The 19,909-nt window shown below is 46.6% G+C and overlaps 1 protein-coding gene across 1 annotated transcript in view; it reads left to right on the top strand.

Moving 5' to 3' along the window:
- Nucleotides 1–5,820, top strand: part of EXT1 (exostosin glycosyltransferase 1) — a 294,543-nt gene extending 288,723 nt beyond the window's left edge. The window contains exons 10-11 of the mRNA XM_063131088.1: nt 1,422–1,593; nt 5,281–5,820. Coding sequence (XP_062987158.1) covers nt 1,422–1,593; nt 5,281–5,466 — 358 coding nt within the window. The 3' untranslated portion in view covers nt 5,467–5,820. The remainder of the gene's footprint in view (nt 1–1,421; nt 1,594–5,280) is intronic.
- Nucleotides 5,821–19,909: the final 14,089 nt, after the last annotated feature.

The raw sequence follows: 19,909 nt of genomic DNA, 5'->3' as shown, positions 1-19,909 counted from the left end.
AAGGTACAATCCTGCACCCCACTTCTGGTCCCCACATCCTGATTCAGTGAGAGGTGAATCAAGCAGGACCTATTCTTTAAGGAGCCACCAATTTCATACATTTTTGCTGCATCAAACAAACCCTGCTCGTGATTTCCCATAATGAATCGCCCTGTACATCCTTGTGTGCACAGTTGGAGTACCCATGTTAAACCTTGTCATAGCACCCTGTGCCATTACAAGGAATCAGCTTTCTATACCCCCCCTTAAAACGAGGAGAAGGTCCAGGAATTATTTTATAGAGGGGACTTGAGAACAGTGTCCTCAGACGCAGAAGCCCTGTGAGAGCTGGTTGTCACAGGTGGTGAGATACTTTTGTTCATTCTAATTTTGTTCGTGCTCAGAGAGATGTTTGTTCATTCTCCTGTTCTAAGGCTGAACCCTGGCACTGTTTTTAAAGATAAAAGGTATGTAGGTGGAACCAAGATGCATTTTAAGCCCCTAAATATTTTGTCACCTATCTTTTCCCCCCCTCCCCCTGTACTATTTGTTTTTGTTTTTAAAAAGCAAATCTTGTTAAAAGACCAAGGGAGATTCTGGAAGGATGAGGTTTTGAGTTTCTGTTAGTGGATAATGACTTTAATTCCTAGTTTCAGTATCTGGTAGTCATTATTGTGTTTTTCTCAATCTCTTTGAAGTTGCTTGCACTCTGAAAAGCAGTCTAAATGTTCTCTCTCATGGGGCAATAAGAGACTTCAAAGAAGCCCCCAAATTCTTCAAAAGGCCTAAGCCAAAATGCCCCTTGGCATCAGGGAATAGCAAACATGTCCCAAGCAAGTCAAGGTTTGCGTTGGCTGACCATCAAAGGTGCCCAGTCAGCCACACCAGGCACTGGTGTGTCCTTGTAATTCAGGGTTGTTTGTGAGTACTCGTGTTCAGTTGTTGGGACTGCAGAAGAACAGAAGCATAGAAGGAGCCTTATTTTTGGTTTAAGTGAGTTGTCAACGTTCTGATTCCTCCTTTGAAGAACGAAGCTGCCCCAAGCTTCAGACAGAATCTCATTCTTGTCAAGTCCACACTAAAAGAAACCGTGAGACCAGTAGATCTCCTTGGCTCTGGCAGCTCCTGGGCCAAATCTCCCATACTCCAGGTGCTTCAAACCAACCCTATCCTCCTTTACCAGCTCTGTGTGTCCTCAATCTTCTTAGGAGGATTGATGGTAGAGTTTCAGGTGAAAATAGACACTCCTGTTACAAGGTAGCTTTCTGGGCTTCTCTACTGTCTCCAGATGCACTTTTTAAGAGCCATGCAACCCAATTCCATGCATGATTACTCTAAACAAGAAAACCCCACCAAGTTCAATGGGGCTTGCTCCCAGGTAGGTATGCATAGGATTGCAGTGTTGGATTCTCATTGATGATGCTTCGTTGGTTCCTTGGCAGATATTATCACTACCTGTACACTCATTACCTGCCTGCCAGCCTGAAGAACATGGTGGACCAACTGGCCAATTGTGAAGACATTTTGATGAACTTTTTGGTGTCAGCGGTGACAAAATTGCCTCCAATCAAAGTTACACAGAAAAAACAGTATAAGGAAACCATGATGGGACAAGTATGTATCTAGAGTCTGCTTTAACCTTCTTATGGGAAGATTTGTGGTTGTTATTGTTAGATGACCCAGTATCCATTTTGAATGTGATTGGGCCAGCTTGCACATTCAGAGCCAATCACTAAGAGAGCTGTATTCAAGTGCAGAGAAATCAAGAGATATACATACCTTTGCGAAGGGGACTGTTCCAAGTTTTCCAGTGAGGAGCAAATGAATGGGTTGGCATTTTGAGGGAAAGCTGGTGGGTCCGATGTCAGTGGAGTGATAAGTCCGCTCTGGGATTCTGGCAGAACCAGTCAGAACTCTAAAGGAGCCATCCAGCATATGGAAGCAGCTTAGAAACCTCCTTTAGAGTTCTGACTGAAATTGCCCCACTGCCATCAGAGCCCCCAGGCTCCACTGGGCATTTTCCATGCCATCTTCTGGGTAGTGGCACAATTTCATAAAACATAATTGTGATGAATTGTTAATGTGTTAACTGACGGAAGCTGTTTGTCATCTAATGTGGGTTGGATGACGTTAACATGACGCATTTATCACATCAATCAGCCGTCCCCAACTTGGCGCCCTCCAGATGATTTCGACTTCATGTCCCACCAAGCCCCTGATAGTCAGGACTTTGTTGCCAACCTTGTAAATAAGGCCACATAACTTTCTAGTCACAGGTACCTTTCTAGTTCTTAATTCCTAGCATGCCTCCGAGCTCCGATGTTCCTATCTTAGCCTTCTGAGACACATGAAGAGCCTAAAAAATGAACTACTTCTCTTCCAGATGACAAAGGCCCTTTCTACACCTCCTTTTCCCCCCCTGGATTGTCCCTGTGCATCCAAATGACACACAGGGGATCCCGGGAGCAGGCAGGGAACAATCCCTCCATTTTCCCAGGATAACTGAGACTTCGGTTATACAAGTTTTACCCACAGTCCTGGGACAATCCCAAGGACTGTGGGCAGTGTGGGCACCCGTCCCGGCTTCTTCTCTCCTCCCCATGAGTAGCAGGGGTTATCAGAAAAAAGGAGCCAGGCCAGGGGGAGTCCAGGGACATCGAGGAAGGAGAGCGGGGTCAGGGCTTTTTTTAAAAAAACTTACTTTTGCGCTGGAGCGCAACTGCACTTCCAGCTCCTGTTTTTGTTTTTTTAAATGGCGGGTGCGACGTCCCTCTTCCCTTCCAGGATGTTGAGCTTCTGGTTGGATGTTCCCAGAAGCAGGTAAGTCCAGGATCATCCCTCCTCCCTCCCTGAAGGCCTGTAGGTGTACAAAGGGCCAAATGGGGGCCATTCTTAGCTGCCACAGGTGGGAGACCATTCACAGGTCGAAAATAAAGCCCTGTCTCTTCTTTGTTTTGTAAAGGCCCCACACGTGTATTGATTTAGTCAACTCGGAATAGTTGTGCTGTTCAAAAATAACCTGCCACTGTCATAATCGGAGTGGAGGAATGTTCTCAAACTGTGCTGCAACAGATGTGTCTTTCTATTTTCGAAATGATTACTTCAAGTCCCTTCCCATAAGAAAATGAGGAGACAGCTTCAGAATTGTCTCTCTGCCACCCCAAAAATGGTTGGGAGGCTTGTGTTGATGGTGTGTGTGTGTGTGCAAAGTCTGGTTTCTTTTTGGCAAGCAGCGTTGCCTTTTCTGGCTTTGCTAAACCTCAAGGGTGCTGCCCACAGATAAGGCATCACTGACTTGTAAAAACTGGAAATGCACCATAATTCAGCTTTTGCCTTGGAGCTGTTCAATTAAACTATAATTACCTTCTTGTGTAATTTTAAATATTTATTTATTTAAAATATTTACATGCTGTCCTTTATCTTATACGGTACCATAAGATAAAGGGCAGCATGTAAATATTTTAAATAAATAAATAAATAAATAAATAAATATTTAAAATTACACAAGAAGGTAATTATAGTTACCTTCAGTTTACAAAAAGTTTTTTTTAAAGAAAAACCCACCATCTTAAAAAAAAACTACTACAACAAATTAGAAAGATTCCTAAAATCAGTAGCAACAACACCCATCTTGATAAATCAATTTCAAAAGCCTGAGCAAACAAAAAGATTTTGGCTCATTGACGGAAAAAATATGAAGTTGATGCCCATCCCATCCCCATGTGGAGGGTGTTCCACACAATAGAAGGCTCTCTCCGTTGTTCTCACACAACGTGCCGTGGGTACGTGGAGAAGAGCCTCCCCTGAAGATCATAAGGCTGAGAGAGAGAGAGAGAGAGAGAGAGAGAGAGGCACTCCTTCAGATATTTGGGTCTCAAGTCATTTAGGACTTTCAGGATGAGCACCAGCACTTTGAATTAGCCTCTGAAGCAAACAGCCAGTGCAGCTCTTTTAGAACCAAAGTAATATGACTCCACCTGCTGTACCAGTTACAATCCTGGCTGCTATATTTTGCTTAGGGATAGATGAACTCAGCCGGGTCTGACTCATGGGACACTCGTCCTGCTGCCATTCGCCCCCGTTTGCGCGGTGCACGAGTTCCTTTGCGGTTCATCAAGTGTCTGCTGAGTACCCGCCATCCATCTACCTCGTTCCCAAGTCTTTGTTGTGTGTGAAAACGGGGGCTCTGGGAATTGTGTAATTATTCCAGAACCTCTGTTGTTGTGCACAGTGGAGGCTCCAGAACAGGGCAGATGGCTGCCGGGCGCTCGTCGGCCATGCGGGTGCTCTACCTGTGGGTCTGCGAACATGCTGCAGGCACCCGACTGTGTCCAGGGTGGTGGATGCAGGGGAGTCTGTCAGACTTGCGGACCCAGTTGGGCTCCAGCAACATCCCTAGCTGAAGCCTCTAAGTCATCTTCAAGAGCAGCCCCACATACAACGTGTTGAAGTAATCCAGTCAAGAGGTGAAAAGGCATTCACTTTTAAGGTGGCTGAGACTTGCTGGGTTGAAATGCCCCTTGCTGGTCCCTTATGTTAAATATTAGGGATGTGCTCCGCTTTCAATCGGACCGGCGAATTAGAAGCGGAGCGGGGTGCTTCGCCTCCCCTTAAGGCGGAGGCGAAGAGGATTGGGGGGCCGGCGGAGCGTGGCGAAGAGGATCGAGGTGAAGGCAGATCCTTCGCCTCGATCCGGAGCTCCGCCGGAAAGGTAAGTGGGGTTTACCGGGACCTGCCGCTGTCGCTGTCGCCCATGCGGCGACAGCGGCAGGGCCCGGTAAACCCCCTCCTCCTCTCCCTTACCTGCCTCCATCCGCGGTCCGTCGGCTTCTTCAATTGAGCCTGCGGTTCAACCAGGAAGTCTAGGCCGCACTTCCTGGCTGAACCGCGGGCTCAATTGAAGAAGCCGACGGACCGCGGACGGAGGCAGGTAAGGCCCCCCTCCCCCTTGGTCCCTTACCGGGCTCTGCCGCCCTGCTCTCCCGGCCTTACCTGGCACCATTCCCCTCCACTGCGGAGCTCCGATTCGGAGCCAGAGCTCCGCGGCGAAGAGGAGCGGAGTATGGGCGGAGCGGAGCGGGCCGATCCGAAATTTTCAGATCGGCCCGCGGGGCTGAGCGGGGGGTCCGTGCACACCCCTATTAAATATGTATTCGTGTCGTTCTCAGTGGCCAGATTCACATGCCATACTAAGTAGTAGTTTAGACTAACTGAACCAAACATGGGCAGTCCTGACTCCCGCTTTCTTTCTTTCTTTCTTTCTTTCTTTCTTTCTTTCTTTCTTTCTTTCTCCTCGTTCAGACTTCCAGGGCTTCTCGGTGGGCTGACCCAGACCACTTTGCTCAGAGGCAGAGCTGCATGAACACTTTTGCCAGCTGGTTTGGCTACATGCCTCTGATCCATTCTCAGATGAGGCTCGATCCTGTGCTCTTCAAAGACCAAGTCTCCATCCTGAGGAAGAAATATCGAGACATTGAACGACTTTGAGGAGCCCTGCTGAGGGAAGGGGGCGGGGGAGAGTGGGAACCGGACTGCTCACGTAGCCCGGCGCAGACCCACTGACTCTTGGAGCCAGACTGTACCACGAACAAACGAACCAACAAGCAAAACTCACAACATGCCAATGGCATAGCCAACTAAGGCTGGCTCCAAAGGGAAACTCATTGCGCTGGACTGCTTCAAAACCACCATAAGGGGCTGCAGGTCGCTCAAGACTAGGTTGTGTACAGTTTCATTATGGAACATTAAATAATTATTTTTTGAAATGATTGCTATGCAGGTTTAAACTTTTTTAATGATCAAAAAACCCTATTAAAAACAGAGTTCTTTCTTTAATCAGAATTGTGTTGATTGTTGTGACTATTTCAAAGATGGCAGGTCTTTTCTTTTTTTAACATGTTCTCATAAAAAGCTTTTTTAAATAATAATAATAATAATAATCTAAATTTGGTGTGTGTGTGTGTGTGTGAAGGGGGGGTTATTTTTATTTCTGTGGGTAAAACCAGAAAACATTTCTTTTAATGGAAATGGAACCGAAATAGAGACTTGCAAAGCACGTTTAAGAATACAAAGATCTGCATTGGAGCACCAGAATATGGAGCTGTCGTCAAATGCCCCAGGATATAAATCTGTTCCTGGCAAATTGGAGGAGGAGACGGGAGAAAGGAGTTGGTCTCTCACTTTGCTTCCACTCACCTGCCAAGGAAGGGCAGAAGTGAAGTGGCTGCCACTTCCTCCGTGAATTAGACCCCTTCTGCTGTGCATCAGAGGATTCTGGTGGAGAGGAGTGGCACTAATCCTGTTCTCTCAGTAAATGCGGTACTGCATCCTCCTGAGCTAGAGGGGCCTAGGCAGAGATCTGTTTTTGTTTCGTTTTGTTTCTGTCCCCCAACCCAGGGGAACAGAAGGCAGCATTTTATCCATTCTTTGTACATAAACACATTTCTATTTTCATACGGAATTTTAAAAAGAAGGTAGTCCCAAGGTGGGCTGTCCATGGAGCAGGCAAATAGAGGCAACTGGACTTGAAGCCTCCTCCTTGCAGAACAAGCTGCACATGACATACCAGCTGTTGGTAGCTTTGGGGGTGCCGATTGCATGGTTCGTCTGGGGCGCCAGCTGTTGGTAGCTAGTCTTGGGCTGCCCCTGACCCACAGGCAAGGAAAGGAGAGGGTGCCGCATCCCCATTGGGTAGCAGCCCAAGACTAGCTACTAACAGCTGGCGCCCTAGGTGAACCATGCAATCGGCACCCCAATGCCCAAGGGCAGATCTAGGCTGAGCTTCTTGGCAAACTTGGCAACATTTTGCCCCACTTTTCAATTTAATGAAGAGGCAAATCTGAAGCATGGAGGCCATTTTATGGCGGATTCGCCGTTTCCTTGCAGAGCCCTAGGCCCTCGTACAACCTACAACTCCCAGCATGCAGTGCCTGGGGGGGGCTGTTCTTACCGGGTCCCAGGAACAGAGGGCATATGTGTACTCGCCCCTGCCATCGCCCGCTCCTCCGTGCAATTGCCTCCTGCTCCACGCTATTGCCTCTTCCGGCTTCCTCACCAATTGACTACTGCGCCGCAATCAGAAATACTCCATTGACCCAGGAGGGGTCACCGCATGTTCTGAAGGTGCCCTGCAGCCGCCTGCTTCCCCCAAGAAGTGCCCACTCAAGTGGGTGGCTCTTGGGAGAAGTAGGCAGATGCAGGGCACCTGTGGAACACATAGGGACCCCTCCAGGGTCAATGGAGTATTTCTAATCGCACCAGGAAGCCGGCGATCGCACAGAGGAGCGGGCGATGGTGGAGGCAAGTACACATCGGCTCTCTGTTCCTGGCCCCCGGTAAGTACAGCCCTCTACACACCGCATGCTGGGAGTCGTAGGTTGTATGGGGGGGTCTAGGGCTCTGCAAGGAAATGGCAGCTCTGTCATAAAATGGTGGATCTGCCATAAAATGGCCTCCATGCTTTGGATTTCTGAATCCGAGTCCTGAGGCTTGTACAGCCCTACATAAAAGCCAGGCTTCAAAATAAATTCTATGTACAAACAAGAACAATTTACCCATCTGCGTATGACAGGTAAGGAGCATACATTCCCAGACCCCCATGGAGACAGCTTCTCTCCTTTGGAAGAATGCCATGAAAGACAGTGGATAAAAAAGGAGGTGGTTAGTATTTCTTGTCTCAAAAGAAAGCCCAATAACTAGCTGGGCCCTCAAAGGTTCCATTCTAGATTAAACCTATTAGAAAGAGCAGAGACCTTGATCCACCAGATGATTTGGGGTTTTTATTTTACAGCTTCATTTTCAGAAGATGAACTCTTAGCAGAGGAAGCCCGGGAGGTAGAACAGAAGTGCAACAGTTTCCCAAACTGCTCCAAGTCCTTCCAGGAATTGTGAAAGTGATTTATAACACAAGCAGACACCTCTCAGGCATTGAAACCCAGTCTTATCTGAGAATTCACCTACAAGTTGCTTTTGTCGTACACTCTGACAGAATTATCATGACAGAGTGGACAGAATCATCGAGAAGCAAAGCCATCTCTTTCACAAGACAAACATAGCTGCTAGGAGGACATCAGACATTTTCAATTCTGTTTTCGACTAACCATGGTTTACGGCTATGTCCAAACCTGGTCGGAATGATGCTGTTCAGATGACGTGCTAAGACACAGTGGGTAAATATTTTGAGCTAAACATTATGGCGTAGTATGTCATATGAACCATTCCTAACCACGGTGGCTATATAACATGGTTTAAACATGTTCACTAATTATTTGCTGCCAAAGGGTTAGCAGCCTAACCATGGCTTAGCGTGTTGTCTGAACATGTCCACTGTGGCTACTCAAATGTTGGTTTATGAAGCTGGCTTGTGTTAACTGTGGTTTATTAACTCACGGTTTAGGGTTCAGATCATTTTAACTCGGTTATTCAAAAATGGAAGCGGAAACGTCCAATGTACTCCTCAGGAGAAGGAAGGGCAAAGGAAGAAGCACATCCGCCAGAAGGTGCACATAATGATAAACCATAATTTCTCATGACCAGGTTATTGGATATCTGTGTCCAACCTCCTCCATAGTGAAGAAAGATGCATTAAAAATAATTCATTCTAATTCTCATTCTAATACTCCTTTGCTTTCCTGGATGGTTTCCTGCTTCTGGTGTGTTGAAAGAAATGTTTTATTATTTGTCACAATGTTTTTTAGGAATGCGTTGCTTTAAAAAGTGTTATTTATTTATTTTTCTGTCATTGTTTGCTTTATTGTTAACTTGCATCTGTTTTGCCAGTGTATCGCTTCCTTTCTATACTTTCCATTTAGACAGAATTCCACTTTTTATAGGTCATCTTCTTGCCTTTTAGAGTTTTCTTGAACTCTGCCCATTAACCATGCTGGTATTCTTTTAGACGGGCTTGTATCTTTCTGCATCTGTGGTATACATTCCGTCTGAGCTTCTATTATCTTCTTGCTTTAAAATAATCACTTCACATTCGTATGACAAGAATATAGACACACAACCTCAGACTTCCACATGCTTCATAGCAAGTGATACGACAAACCTTTTACATAATAGGGCTACAACACCCTTATCCTTAGGGTGAGTGCAGACACTGAATTTTTCTAGAAATAGTGTAAAGCCCCCGTCGCCATGGTCACTAGTAGTTGTGCTTCTTTCCTGCTTTTTTGGCCCTCAGTCCCCTCACCACAGAGGGCCTCATGAATAATACAAATGTGGCTCAGGCCTAGTGAATCCCCTCTCCAAAATATCCATTTGGTGCCACCCCACCCACTCTCTTGCACGTCCCGATTGGCCGCCTCCCATCCCTTTCCCCTCCCTGCTGGCAGGGCCAGTGCCAGACTATTTTGCGCCTTAGGCAAGGTGAGCTACTTTCACACACACATACACACACCCAAAATGCCAACTTTGATTTTTGAGAGCATATGTTTCCTGGAAAAAAAAAAGAAGCACAAAACTTGAAACTGCTAAATTTATTTTAAAGTGCAAGAAATGCGTCATGCCAATTATAGCAAACAAATTGGAAAGGAACGTCTATGGGTCTAAAATGCATTATTTAATAGGAATATCACCTCCAAATCATCCCCCCCCCAACTCACACGTGCACGCACACACACACACTCAGCATCACTCACTCCAAACAAACACGCGCATGAACACATGCATTCACTCAAAGACCGCATGCACCCCATTCACGTTCTGGAAGTCCAAACGTGGAGCCACCCACCACCCACCCCTGCGTCCCTGGCTTCACTTCAGCTGGGCGGGCATGGGGCGCCATCTCGCCCTCCCAGGCCCAGCTGAATCCTCGGGCCGGGCCGAGCCGGCTCACAGCCAACGTGTGTGAGTGCTGCGCTTTGCCTGGCGCCCCTCTTAGCTTGGCACTCTAGGCAGCCGCCTGAGTGGCCTCTATGGTAGCACTGGCCATGCCTGCTGGTGGCGACAGCCTAACCATGTCACTGCCCCCAGGGCTTGCCTTTGCACCACATTCATTGGCCGAGCAGGGCTGTCTGTCATCCCGCAGGCAATGGGTCTGCCCTGCCTGTTCAGCATGGAGGAAATTAATTGCTATTAAAACTCGAGCTTTCAACATTTTCTACACTGCTCAAACTTCAGTTTACAACAAAAATGAGCATTACTTTACTATAGATGCTTTTCAATTTCTTTCCTGACTATAAACCACATTTTAATATCACTATTTGCTCACATATTACAAGAGGGGCATGCTCCCTGAATACTTTCCTTAGCCAAAAACCCTTCCTTGAATTTGAAGCAGGAAGGCGGCATCTGGGATAGTTCATTTAAAAACAAAAACAAAAAACACTTTAGCACTTAGCTAAGCACTTGTCTAAGCATGGGCAAGCATGTGATTTCAACCAAGAAGATCGTCCATCAAAGGTGAATGCCACCCCAAGCCATACATTTTAACATGTTATTAACACAGTAAGTTTAATTCTGCAGATCAACAGGCCCTTGGTAGCAGCCCACGAGTTCTACCAGTTTCACATCCAGGCTGCACATTTGCCTGGGGGTTATGCCCCATTATTTACCTCAGAGTAAAAATGCTTCGGATATTGCTCAGCACAGTTAAGCAATATCCAAATTCATATGAATGTACATTGCCGTTGAACATTGTGGGATTTACTTCTGAGTAAGCATGCTGAGAATCAGGATCCTTACACTCAAATGTGTAAGGTTCAGTTGTATCCTAAAAGTTCTTAGCAACTGTGTGTGTGTGTGTGTGTGTGTGTGTGTGTGTGTGTGAGAGAGAGAGAGAGAGAGAGAGTGGGTTGAGATGTGATCAAAATTTAGGGCACAGTCCCATGCATGTTTGTATGGGGAAAATTCCTATAATTCCCAGCTTCCCAGCATTCCTCAGCCAGCATCACTGGCTGGGAAATACTGGGAATTGTAGGAATTTCTCCATGCAAATATGCATAAAATTGCACTCTTTGTCATACTTCAAGCGGACCCATTCGAATTAATGGGACTTCAGTTAGTCATGACTACATATGCACATAAGAGTTCAGGAAAGACCTGTGGCCCAAATAATAGGAGCTGTTTATCTTTCATAGTTAAATTAGCATGGGTTTTACCCCCTCCTGTGTGTCGCCTAAAAGAACGAATTTGGCTCCCTAAACCTGAATACCCTTCAAGATTCGTACTGTTTACAGATAGCTAATTAAACAAGGAACAATAAACAGCTTAACTGCAGGATGATTCCAGGAAGGTCCGGGGCATTTTCTCCTTTGTAATGTGTTTCCAAGACACATCCGACTGCCTGGACAAGCATGTGCCTTGCAGACAGCCTTGGGAAGGTTGCCCCGTTGGCAGGAATTCGCTCCCAAGCAAATAGCCTCATTCTAACGCCTCCCAGCCGGCACCGTCCCCATTAAAGAGAAAGACACTGACAGCAACAGGGCATTCGGGGGATCAAGCTGTTTATATGTATGGTTGTGTGCAGATTGCATTTACAGGCCTCGCAAAGAGCTTAGTGACAAAGATGCCTCGTTTTTCATTCAGTCCAGACCTTGTGTGCATTGCAGAACTGTGCAACTAAATTCCCTTTTTGTGTAGCCCAACATCCCCCAGCCTGGCACCCTCCAGATGGGTTGGGCTTTGGGATGGGTCAATCAAACTCGAGCTCACTGATGTTCTCTGAATTCCATCTCGAAGTTCATTCCGACTCAAGTCGTTCTGATTGTGAGCCTTGTTTTTTCATTGTCGCATGAAAAGTGGGGTGTATTTACATGCGCAGTTCCCCCCCGATGTATGCATCAATTGTGCCCATCTTTGACATGCACACATTCTTCTCCGTTTATCAAAGCATATGTGCACGTGTTTTTCGACAGTACTCACTTTTATGTACATTTTTCATTTTTCAAATGCATGCATGTTGCCAAACGTATTTTTGTGTGTCCGCAAATTGCATTGCAGGATAAGAAATCTACAGACTTTGACTGTAGATTGTGTCTGAGTCAAGTTTAGTCCAGAAGGGGCAAACTTTGTAAATCCTGATAAAAAACAAACTCAAAGGAATTTCTAATGCGTCCTGACTTGGACTACAACTCCCATCATCCCCCAGCTGTCTATGGGGATGACGACATCCCTTCACCTTTTCTCCTGATATGAAAGAGTGCCAACATCTTAATCCAAGCATTGCTCCTAGCCCTAGAATGACCATGTGACTTAATAGTTACTTCGGGAGGTTGTAGTCTCTCCCACACTAGAGGCCTTCAAGAGGCAGCTGGACAGCCATCAGGTATGCTTTAGGGTGGATTCCTGCATTGAGCAGGGGGTTGGACTCGATGGCCTTATAGGCCCCTTCCAACTCAACTATTCTATGATTCTACAGCTTGTGACGTTTGCTGTTACTGACCCTGTTCAGACGACACGCTAAGACATGGTGGCTAAGCACTTTCAGCTAATCATTATGGTTTAGTGTGTCGTGTGTACCATTCCTAACCATGGTGGCTACATAACTATGGTTTAAACACACTCACTAACCAGTTGCTGCAAAAGGGTTAGCTGCCTAATCATGGCTAAGTGTGTTGTCTGAACAGGCCCACCGTAGCATTCTTGCTGAAGAAGCTGCAGCCAAACAATCTGCCAGCTGTATTGCTATTAAAAAGAAAGGGAGACCTTTCCAGTTGGGAACTGGCAACCCTAGACATTGTGAAGCTATGATTGCATCTTTCATCAGGAAGGAAGGAAGGAAAAGGCTATAAGCCTCCTTGTGATGGTATAAGCCCAGGGCACTTTGCTCCAATTTTGGGGAGTAGCAACAGTTCAGTAATAGCATACGTTTGTTGTTGTTTATTTGTTCAGTCGTTTCCGACTCTTCGTGACTTCATGGACCAGCCCACGCCAGAGCTTTCTGTCGGCTGTCGCCACCCCTAGCTCCCCCAAGGTCAAGTCTGTCACCTCCAGAATATCATCCATCCATCTTGCCCTTGGTCAGCCCCTCTTCCTTTTGCCTTCCACTTTCCCTAGCATCAGCCTCTTCTCCAGGGTATCAAGTCTTCTCATTATGTGGCCAAAGTACTTCAGTTTTGCCTTTAATACCATTCCCTCAAGTGAGCAGTCTGGCTTTATTTCCTGGAGTATGGACTGGTTTGATCTTCTTGCAGTCCAAGGCACTCTCAGAATTTTCCTCCAACACCACAGTTCAAAAGCATCTATCTTCCTTCGCTCAGCCTTCCTTATGGTCCAGCTCTCGTAGCCATAGGTTACTACGGGGAATACCATTGCTTTAACTATGCGGACCTTTGTTGTCAGTGTGGTGTCTCTGCTCTTAACTATTTTATCAAGATTTGTCATTGCTCTCCTCCCAAGAAGTAAACGTCTTCTGATTTCCTAGCTGCAGTCAGCGTCTGCAGTAATCTTTGCGCCCAGAAATACAAAGTCTGTCACTTTTCCCATTGCTGGCCGGGGGATTAAGGGGGTTGTAGTCTAGCACAACTGGAGGGCACAAGGTGGATGAAAACTGTGTTATATGGTTTCGTGTTCAGTCTCTAGCATCTTTATTTGGAATTGTCTTGGGTAGCAGGCAGTGGAGGCTGGTGGCATCAATGTCAATGGGGCGGTAAATCTGCTCTGGGTGTCAAGTCAGAATTCTAAAGGAGCTATCCAAGGTGCTGAACCCATTTTGGGGCTGGGGGACTGAACCTTGGATTGCTCCTTTACAGTTCTGACTGAAACCCATTGCCTGCTACTGTACAAGAACCATATAATGCTGTCTTCACCGCCCTACTGACATCGGAGTTACCAGCCTCCACTGGTAGCAGTGCAGGGCAAAGCAAGACCTAAGGCAGGAGTGGGCACCCTTTTTGCCACCCACGACCACATGGGTGGGCAGTCAGGGGGCTGCATGCACATGGGCAGAGCTGGAGCTGGCCATGGGTGGGCTTGGACTAGTCAGTGGGACCAGGGCCATTGTTTCCCCCACACACATACACATCCTCCCCATCAAAGGCTAACAGAGCCCGATGTACAGTAGGCTGCCCCCACATGGCCTAAGCCAATCAGAACAGACAATGCTGGACCATTGGACCAATGGCCTGCCTGAATGCAAGGCAGCATCACACATTCCAGGGGTGGGAATCGCAGCTCTAGGAGGAGTGTAGATGTTGAAGCAGCCGCTTGGTACAGCTTCGCTCATCCTGCGTTTTCCTCACGCTCCCCCTCCCCCATTTGTAATTAATTGATATGTCATGCTCCGTACTGTATCTGGCTTCATTTCAGCTCTTTCCCACACTTCTGTAATTAATTAATTAACAGCTGTTCTGTTTATTTTTATACAAGCAATTAAGATAATAGAACACTGAGTTTAAAAAACAAAAAGGGGATGTTAAAATAAATCCATACTTCATGCTTCCCCCACCCCCAACCCCACCCCCACCCCGTCCGGCTGCATTCTCCCACAGTCTGGAACCTGAACAGAGAAACACACAAACACCAGCTGCTATTGAGGATGTTGTATCAGCAACACTTACTGGGTCAGGGAACAACAGCGCCCCCACCCAACCCCAGCCAGCCAGTCCCCTAGATCCAATAGTGGTCATGACAGAGATGATCAGAGGCCAAGGGACTCTCTATACGTGAGGAAAGCCCCACGATGGCTGTGAACCTGCTCCCCGTTGGTTAAATGACACAAGCACAGCCTCACAGTCACCGCAGGACTTCCCTGCAATGCTCTGATTTGAAGAAGTCGGGGGTTCACCTCAACTTTTTCAAAGGGACTGACGTCAACACAACGCTTCAGCCATGTAACATTGCTCCGTGGTCAATCTGGGGTCAACCTGAGGATGGAGCCTGGTGAAAGGCAACCAGCGATTGGTCACCTTCCACCAGGAAGAGGGCAGGGGCGGCTCCAGGATCCAGATGGCCACCCAGAAACCCCGCACTCCCTCCTCGGTGTCGGGATTACCTGACATCACCCCAGGAGAGTGAAAGCGCAGGGCTGAGGAGGGAGGCGGAGCCAACCTGTCACTGTTCAGACAGCTCCCTGGTTTGGCAAAGTCCTACCTTTTCTGCTGAGAAAGCCCTGAAGATCTGCCATGGAACCAGGTAGGATGGCCACTTTGGCATCATCGGGGGCGGGGGGGGGGACAAAAAGAGGGTGGAGATTTGCATAAAATCTGCACGGGCTGCTTGGTGTGTCTTGGTGCACATTTAGAAATATGGATGGCAATTCAGATCGAAATGCAATGCATTTCAGCACAGTGGGCAAGCTGGGATGAGGTCACCTGTGTGCCTGCTCTGTCTGCCATCCAGAAGGAGGTGGACGGGCAATTTCAAGGCTGCTGCTCTCGTTTTGTGTGGTTTATTATCTTTAAACCAAACTTGGACTATTATTATTATTATTATTATTTATTTATTTATTTATTTATTTATTTATTTATTTATATAGCACCATCAATGTACATGGTGCTGTACAGACAGCCCTTCGAAGAGAGGAGGCTTTCAAAGAGAGGACTGTCTGCTGTAAAGCAGGCCATACAGCCGTCCTGGGTTTGTTGAGTCCCTCAACACCCCCAAGTGGCCCCCTTTGTCAGCAGCACTTCTCCCCTCCTCTTACTTTGTTAACGGCAGGTGGATGCAGCAGCAGCAGCAGCTGCAACAATGATCACAAGCCACTCTAGCCAGCAAGCCCTGCTGCTGCCCACATCTTAATTCCCCCACAATGCATCTGGCCCTGGCATTGCAATGCACTGGACTGATGCTATGTTGTGGGGAAATTAAAATGGTGGGTGCTAATCGCAGCGACCCGGGATCCAGCACTTTCTCCCTTCAAGTGATTCTAATTGTGTGAAGGCTTTAATGCCTGGATCTTATATAAGAATGGGGTGGTGTAAGGCTTACTACTCGAGATGTACCAGATTGATTTTGCTCATTTTTGTTTTAAACTGAAGTTTGAGCAGTGTAGATGTGGAGAAAATATTGAAACTTCGAGAAAACGTACAAAGCTTGAGCTTTGGGCTGCTCAGGAAGGGAGAGGGATGAGGCAAAGGGGAGGTTAATGCATATGCCCCACACTGTGTATGTAATGTAACATGTGACACAGTATGTGAATGCATGTGTAAAAATGCTAACTCCTGTGAGGTCTTAGGATGCTGGGCTAATAAAAAGACAGGCACAGAATGTTGGAAAATGAGCTGAAGAAAAGTCAGTTGGTGATAGAGTAGGAGGGAGAGAAGTTGAGGAGAAAGAGCTGAAAGAGTACCAGAGGGAGAAGAGAGAGACAAAATATCTTATATCACAGGTTTTCAACCTCAAACATCAAGAAATGGTAAACAATCTTTTTAAGAAGAACATCTTTTTGTTTTTGTTTTCACCTTTACCGGTTTATTTGCAGTACATTTATTTTAAAAGTGTAAAATTGTTCCAGTCACAAGGGAAACAGGGAAACATATTTTTATCAAATAATTCTCAGATTACTAGTCCCCGTGGGGACACAGAATTTTCACTAGCATGGGTACAATGAGGCCCATGCCTGAATAGGGGTGGAATGAGGCAAGAGACATAAGAACACAAGAAGAGCCCTGCTGGATCAGACCAAAGGACCATCTAGTCCTGCATTCTGTTCACACAGTGGCCCATGGGAAACCCACAAGCAGGACTTGAGTGCAAGAGTACCTTCCTACCCATGTTCCCAAGCAACTGGTGTACAGAGACTAGTAGCCATTCATAGCCTATATCACGTCTGATGAATGCAAACCACAGATGAGGTGTTAATCAGTTCCTTTTTTAATTGAATGCATCTGATTTTTACAAGCATATTTTGTAGCTCTGGTACCATATTGAAGTACAAAAATATTTCTTATTAAGTGGTCCGTTGAGTTCAGCATATCCCAGAATAAAGTAAAAGGTGAAGCAGCTGTGCCTTCTCAGTAACAACCTTTTAACCAGGTTGTTATTGAGATGGGTCAGTGAACTATATTAAATTGCCTGGAATAAATTGGCTTTGTAATGTGATCATAAATTAAAAACAAATAGGACTGCCATGTGCATATTTGCCGCAAAGGGTATTATCATAAGTGACGCTCAGAATTCCTTATGGCCTGGGATGTGCTGCTTGTGTGCGTTATTAGTGTGGAACAGCAAACAGGAGAGAGCCAATTTTCAATGGAGGGAGATTCATTCTGCCCATCGGATCTTTCAAATTTGAATTATAGGTGGCAGAAATGCAAAGGTCAGTTTGAACATCATTCTTAAAAAAACGCAGCTGCAGTGTTACTCAAACACATTTTCAGATAGATCAGATCATGTTGTTGGTGGTGGGGAGACAGTGGGGGCTGGTGGCTTCGATTTCAGTGGGGCTGTGAATCCATTCTGGGTTTCAGTCAGAACCATTTGGGACTCTACAGAAGTTGTCCAAGGTGCTGAACCTATTTTGGGGGTAGGCCTCCCCACCTTGGATAGCACCTGGCTGATTCTGACTGAAACTTAGAATGGATTCTCAGCCTCACCAGAACTGGATACCCCAGCCTCCACTGAGTGTGTGTACTGAGTCAGGAGGGGACCCTGGGTCTTTGAATGGGAGGTGCAGGCAAGTTTTCCCAATGGCAGTAATGACCAGGAGCTAAGTGGAATGGCATCGAATGTGCAGCAAATAACTTCAGTTGCTGTACTCCTCCCACAGCTGGTGTTTGGCTTTATTATCCCTTTCTTGTTCTCAAAATGCAATCCTTTATCTAGCCATTGTGAGACTGCACAAAGAGAGCTTTTCTACACAAGGCTGTTAATCTGCTGTTAGCCCGCTGTATGTACTTTCCGTTTCTTCACAGAGGTGAGATCTGACACTACACCAAGAGCATTTCCTTTCCTGCTTTTTCATTACATAACCTCTAGGTGGCACTGTGGTATACTGGAATAGTGCAAATACACAAGTGGGGGGAAAGCAGGAAGTTTAGGAGGACATGGACATCATTCCATATTAAAGATTGTGCCTTAAAGTGACAATATACACAATAATCATCTCTTTACACTGGCCATAGTCATGGTTTGCCAATGGTTTGTGAATACGCAAATGCTTTTTCCTGATATAGATGTAGTAATGACTAGGGCGGTTGTGCACCCCCCGACTCACCTCAGAGGTCTTTCAGAGTCTCTGAAATGGCCTGATTTAACTGGGGGGGGGGGTGTGCCTGCCTCGGCTTGGCACTGAAGCTGAGATGAGATTTGGCTTCCCCAAAGCGGGTTGACCTTGCAGATTCCTGGATGCCAGCCATGCAGCCGGCACTCAGGAAAGCCAGGAGCAAGGCCAGCTGGGAGTTCACTGGACTCCTGACTCTCCCTCCCCCTCCTCGATGCTCCCTAGCTGCCCCCTCACCCCCCCAACCCAGAGCCATCACCAGGACTTACCTAGAAACGTGGCTCTCGCCATTTCCCCTTTACAGTTATTTTAGTTTGAGGGCATCAATGTACTAAAAACAGAGAGCGCCCATGATAAACCATGGTCCTTGGCTTTCAGGAGGAGGACATGTTTCAGGTAAGTCGCAGCAGCAGGAGACCAGGGAGGGTGGGTAGAGAGAGTGAAATGTGTCCGGTGAGCCCAATGGATTCACATGGACCCACGGCCAGCCTTGTGCCAGCTTTCCCAGGCAGACGGGGGAAGGGCTGACCTGGTACCGCTCCAGATTTGGGCCGAAGCAGTGCACATCCCTAGTAATGGTATCAATCAGTGCAAACCATTGTTTGATATTTTGGTTTCGCAAATTCTATGGATGATAACATAGATGGAATTAACATTACAGCAGTGGAGGCTGGTACCTCCGATGTCAGTGGGGCGGTCAATCCGCTCTGGATTTCAGTCAGAACCAATCAGAATTCTAAAAGAACTACCCAAGCCTCTACTGCATCACAGTCCCAATCAGGCATTCAGATCATGCATTTAATCAATGTGCATTCATGGAGCATCTGAGCAGAGCCAATCTGTGTTAGGATCTCTGGTCAGAGTTCTTCATCTAATTCAGCTTTCCCCAGCTTGCTGCCTTCCAAATGTTTTGCAAAACAACTCCCAGCATTCCTCACTATTGCCCATGCTGGCTGGGAGTGATGGGAATTGAAATCCAAGACATTTGGAGGAAACCAGACTAAGGACTAAGGAAGGTTAGGAAGCAGCATTTGGGTATTCAGCGTATGTGCATAGGGGAAGAGGTGTTGCCTGCCATGAAAGGTCACTGAATGTCTGAACAGGGATATATATATACTCACATAACTAGCAGTAGTGCAGAACCACGATTGAGCCCTTCATGGGTCGGATGGCATCATAGGCCTGACCATGCCCACTGATGTCATCGCCCCTGCCATTTTGGCTTTCTCCACACTGAGAGAGGCACAGAGTTGCATGCATCGCTCAGCATGGGGCAAGGGACATGGGTGGCACTGGGAGCAGCAGCTCTGCTCCTCTTCGTGTTAGCTGGCTCCCTGGCTCATACGCCATGCCCTATCCCCATGCGGGAGACACACCCTGCATGAAGCCACAGAGCTCACACTGAGAAAAATCCCATGCCATAAAACGACTAAAATATCTGTGATCACCATAAACAATTTGACTGATGCATTAAACACCCACCATTTGCCATCAAATGTCTGAGGAAAGGTTTAACCTGATACTGAAAAAAAGTTAATCTTGGTGCTCAGAGGCCCTCCCAGAAGAGAGCATTCCATAATCATGGGGGGGGGGGGGAACGTTTTTTTTTAATACTATTTTTATTGATTTTCAAGTAAGGACAAAGACAATAAACACACAGAGTAAAAGAAAACACTCAACAACAATATAGATGTTCCCATAGCACCACTATAAAAAAGCATGGGTGTTCATTCCTTCAATAAACACTTGGTACAGAAAAAGATGCAGGTTAAGTTAGAACCTCTGACCAAAAGGATTGCTGAGTCATTGGGGGTCTAGGTTCGCCAG

The sequence above is a fragment of the Elgaria multicarinata genome, chromosome 7 (genome assembly GCF_023053635.1).
Source record: "Elgaria multicarinata webbii isolate HBS135686 ecotype San Diego chromosome 7, rElgMul1.1.pri, whole genome shotgun sequence".
Lineage (NCBI taxonomy): Eukaryota > Metazoa > Chordata > Lepidosauria > Squamata > Anguidae > Elgaria > Elgaria multicarinata.
Note: the sequence above shows the minus strand (reverse complement) of the source record. Positions and strands in the feature narration are given on the sequence as shown.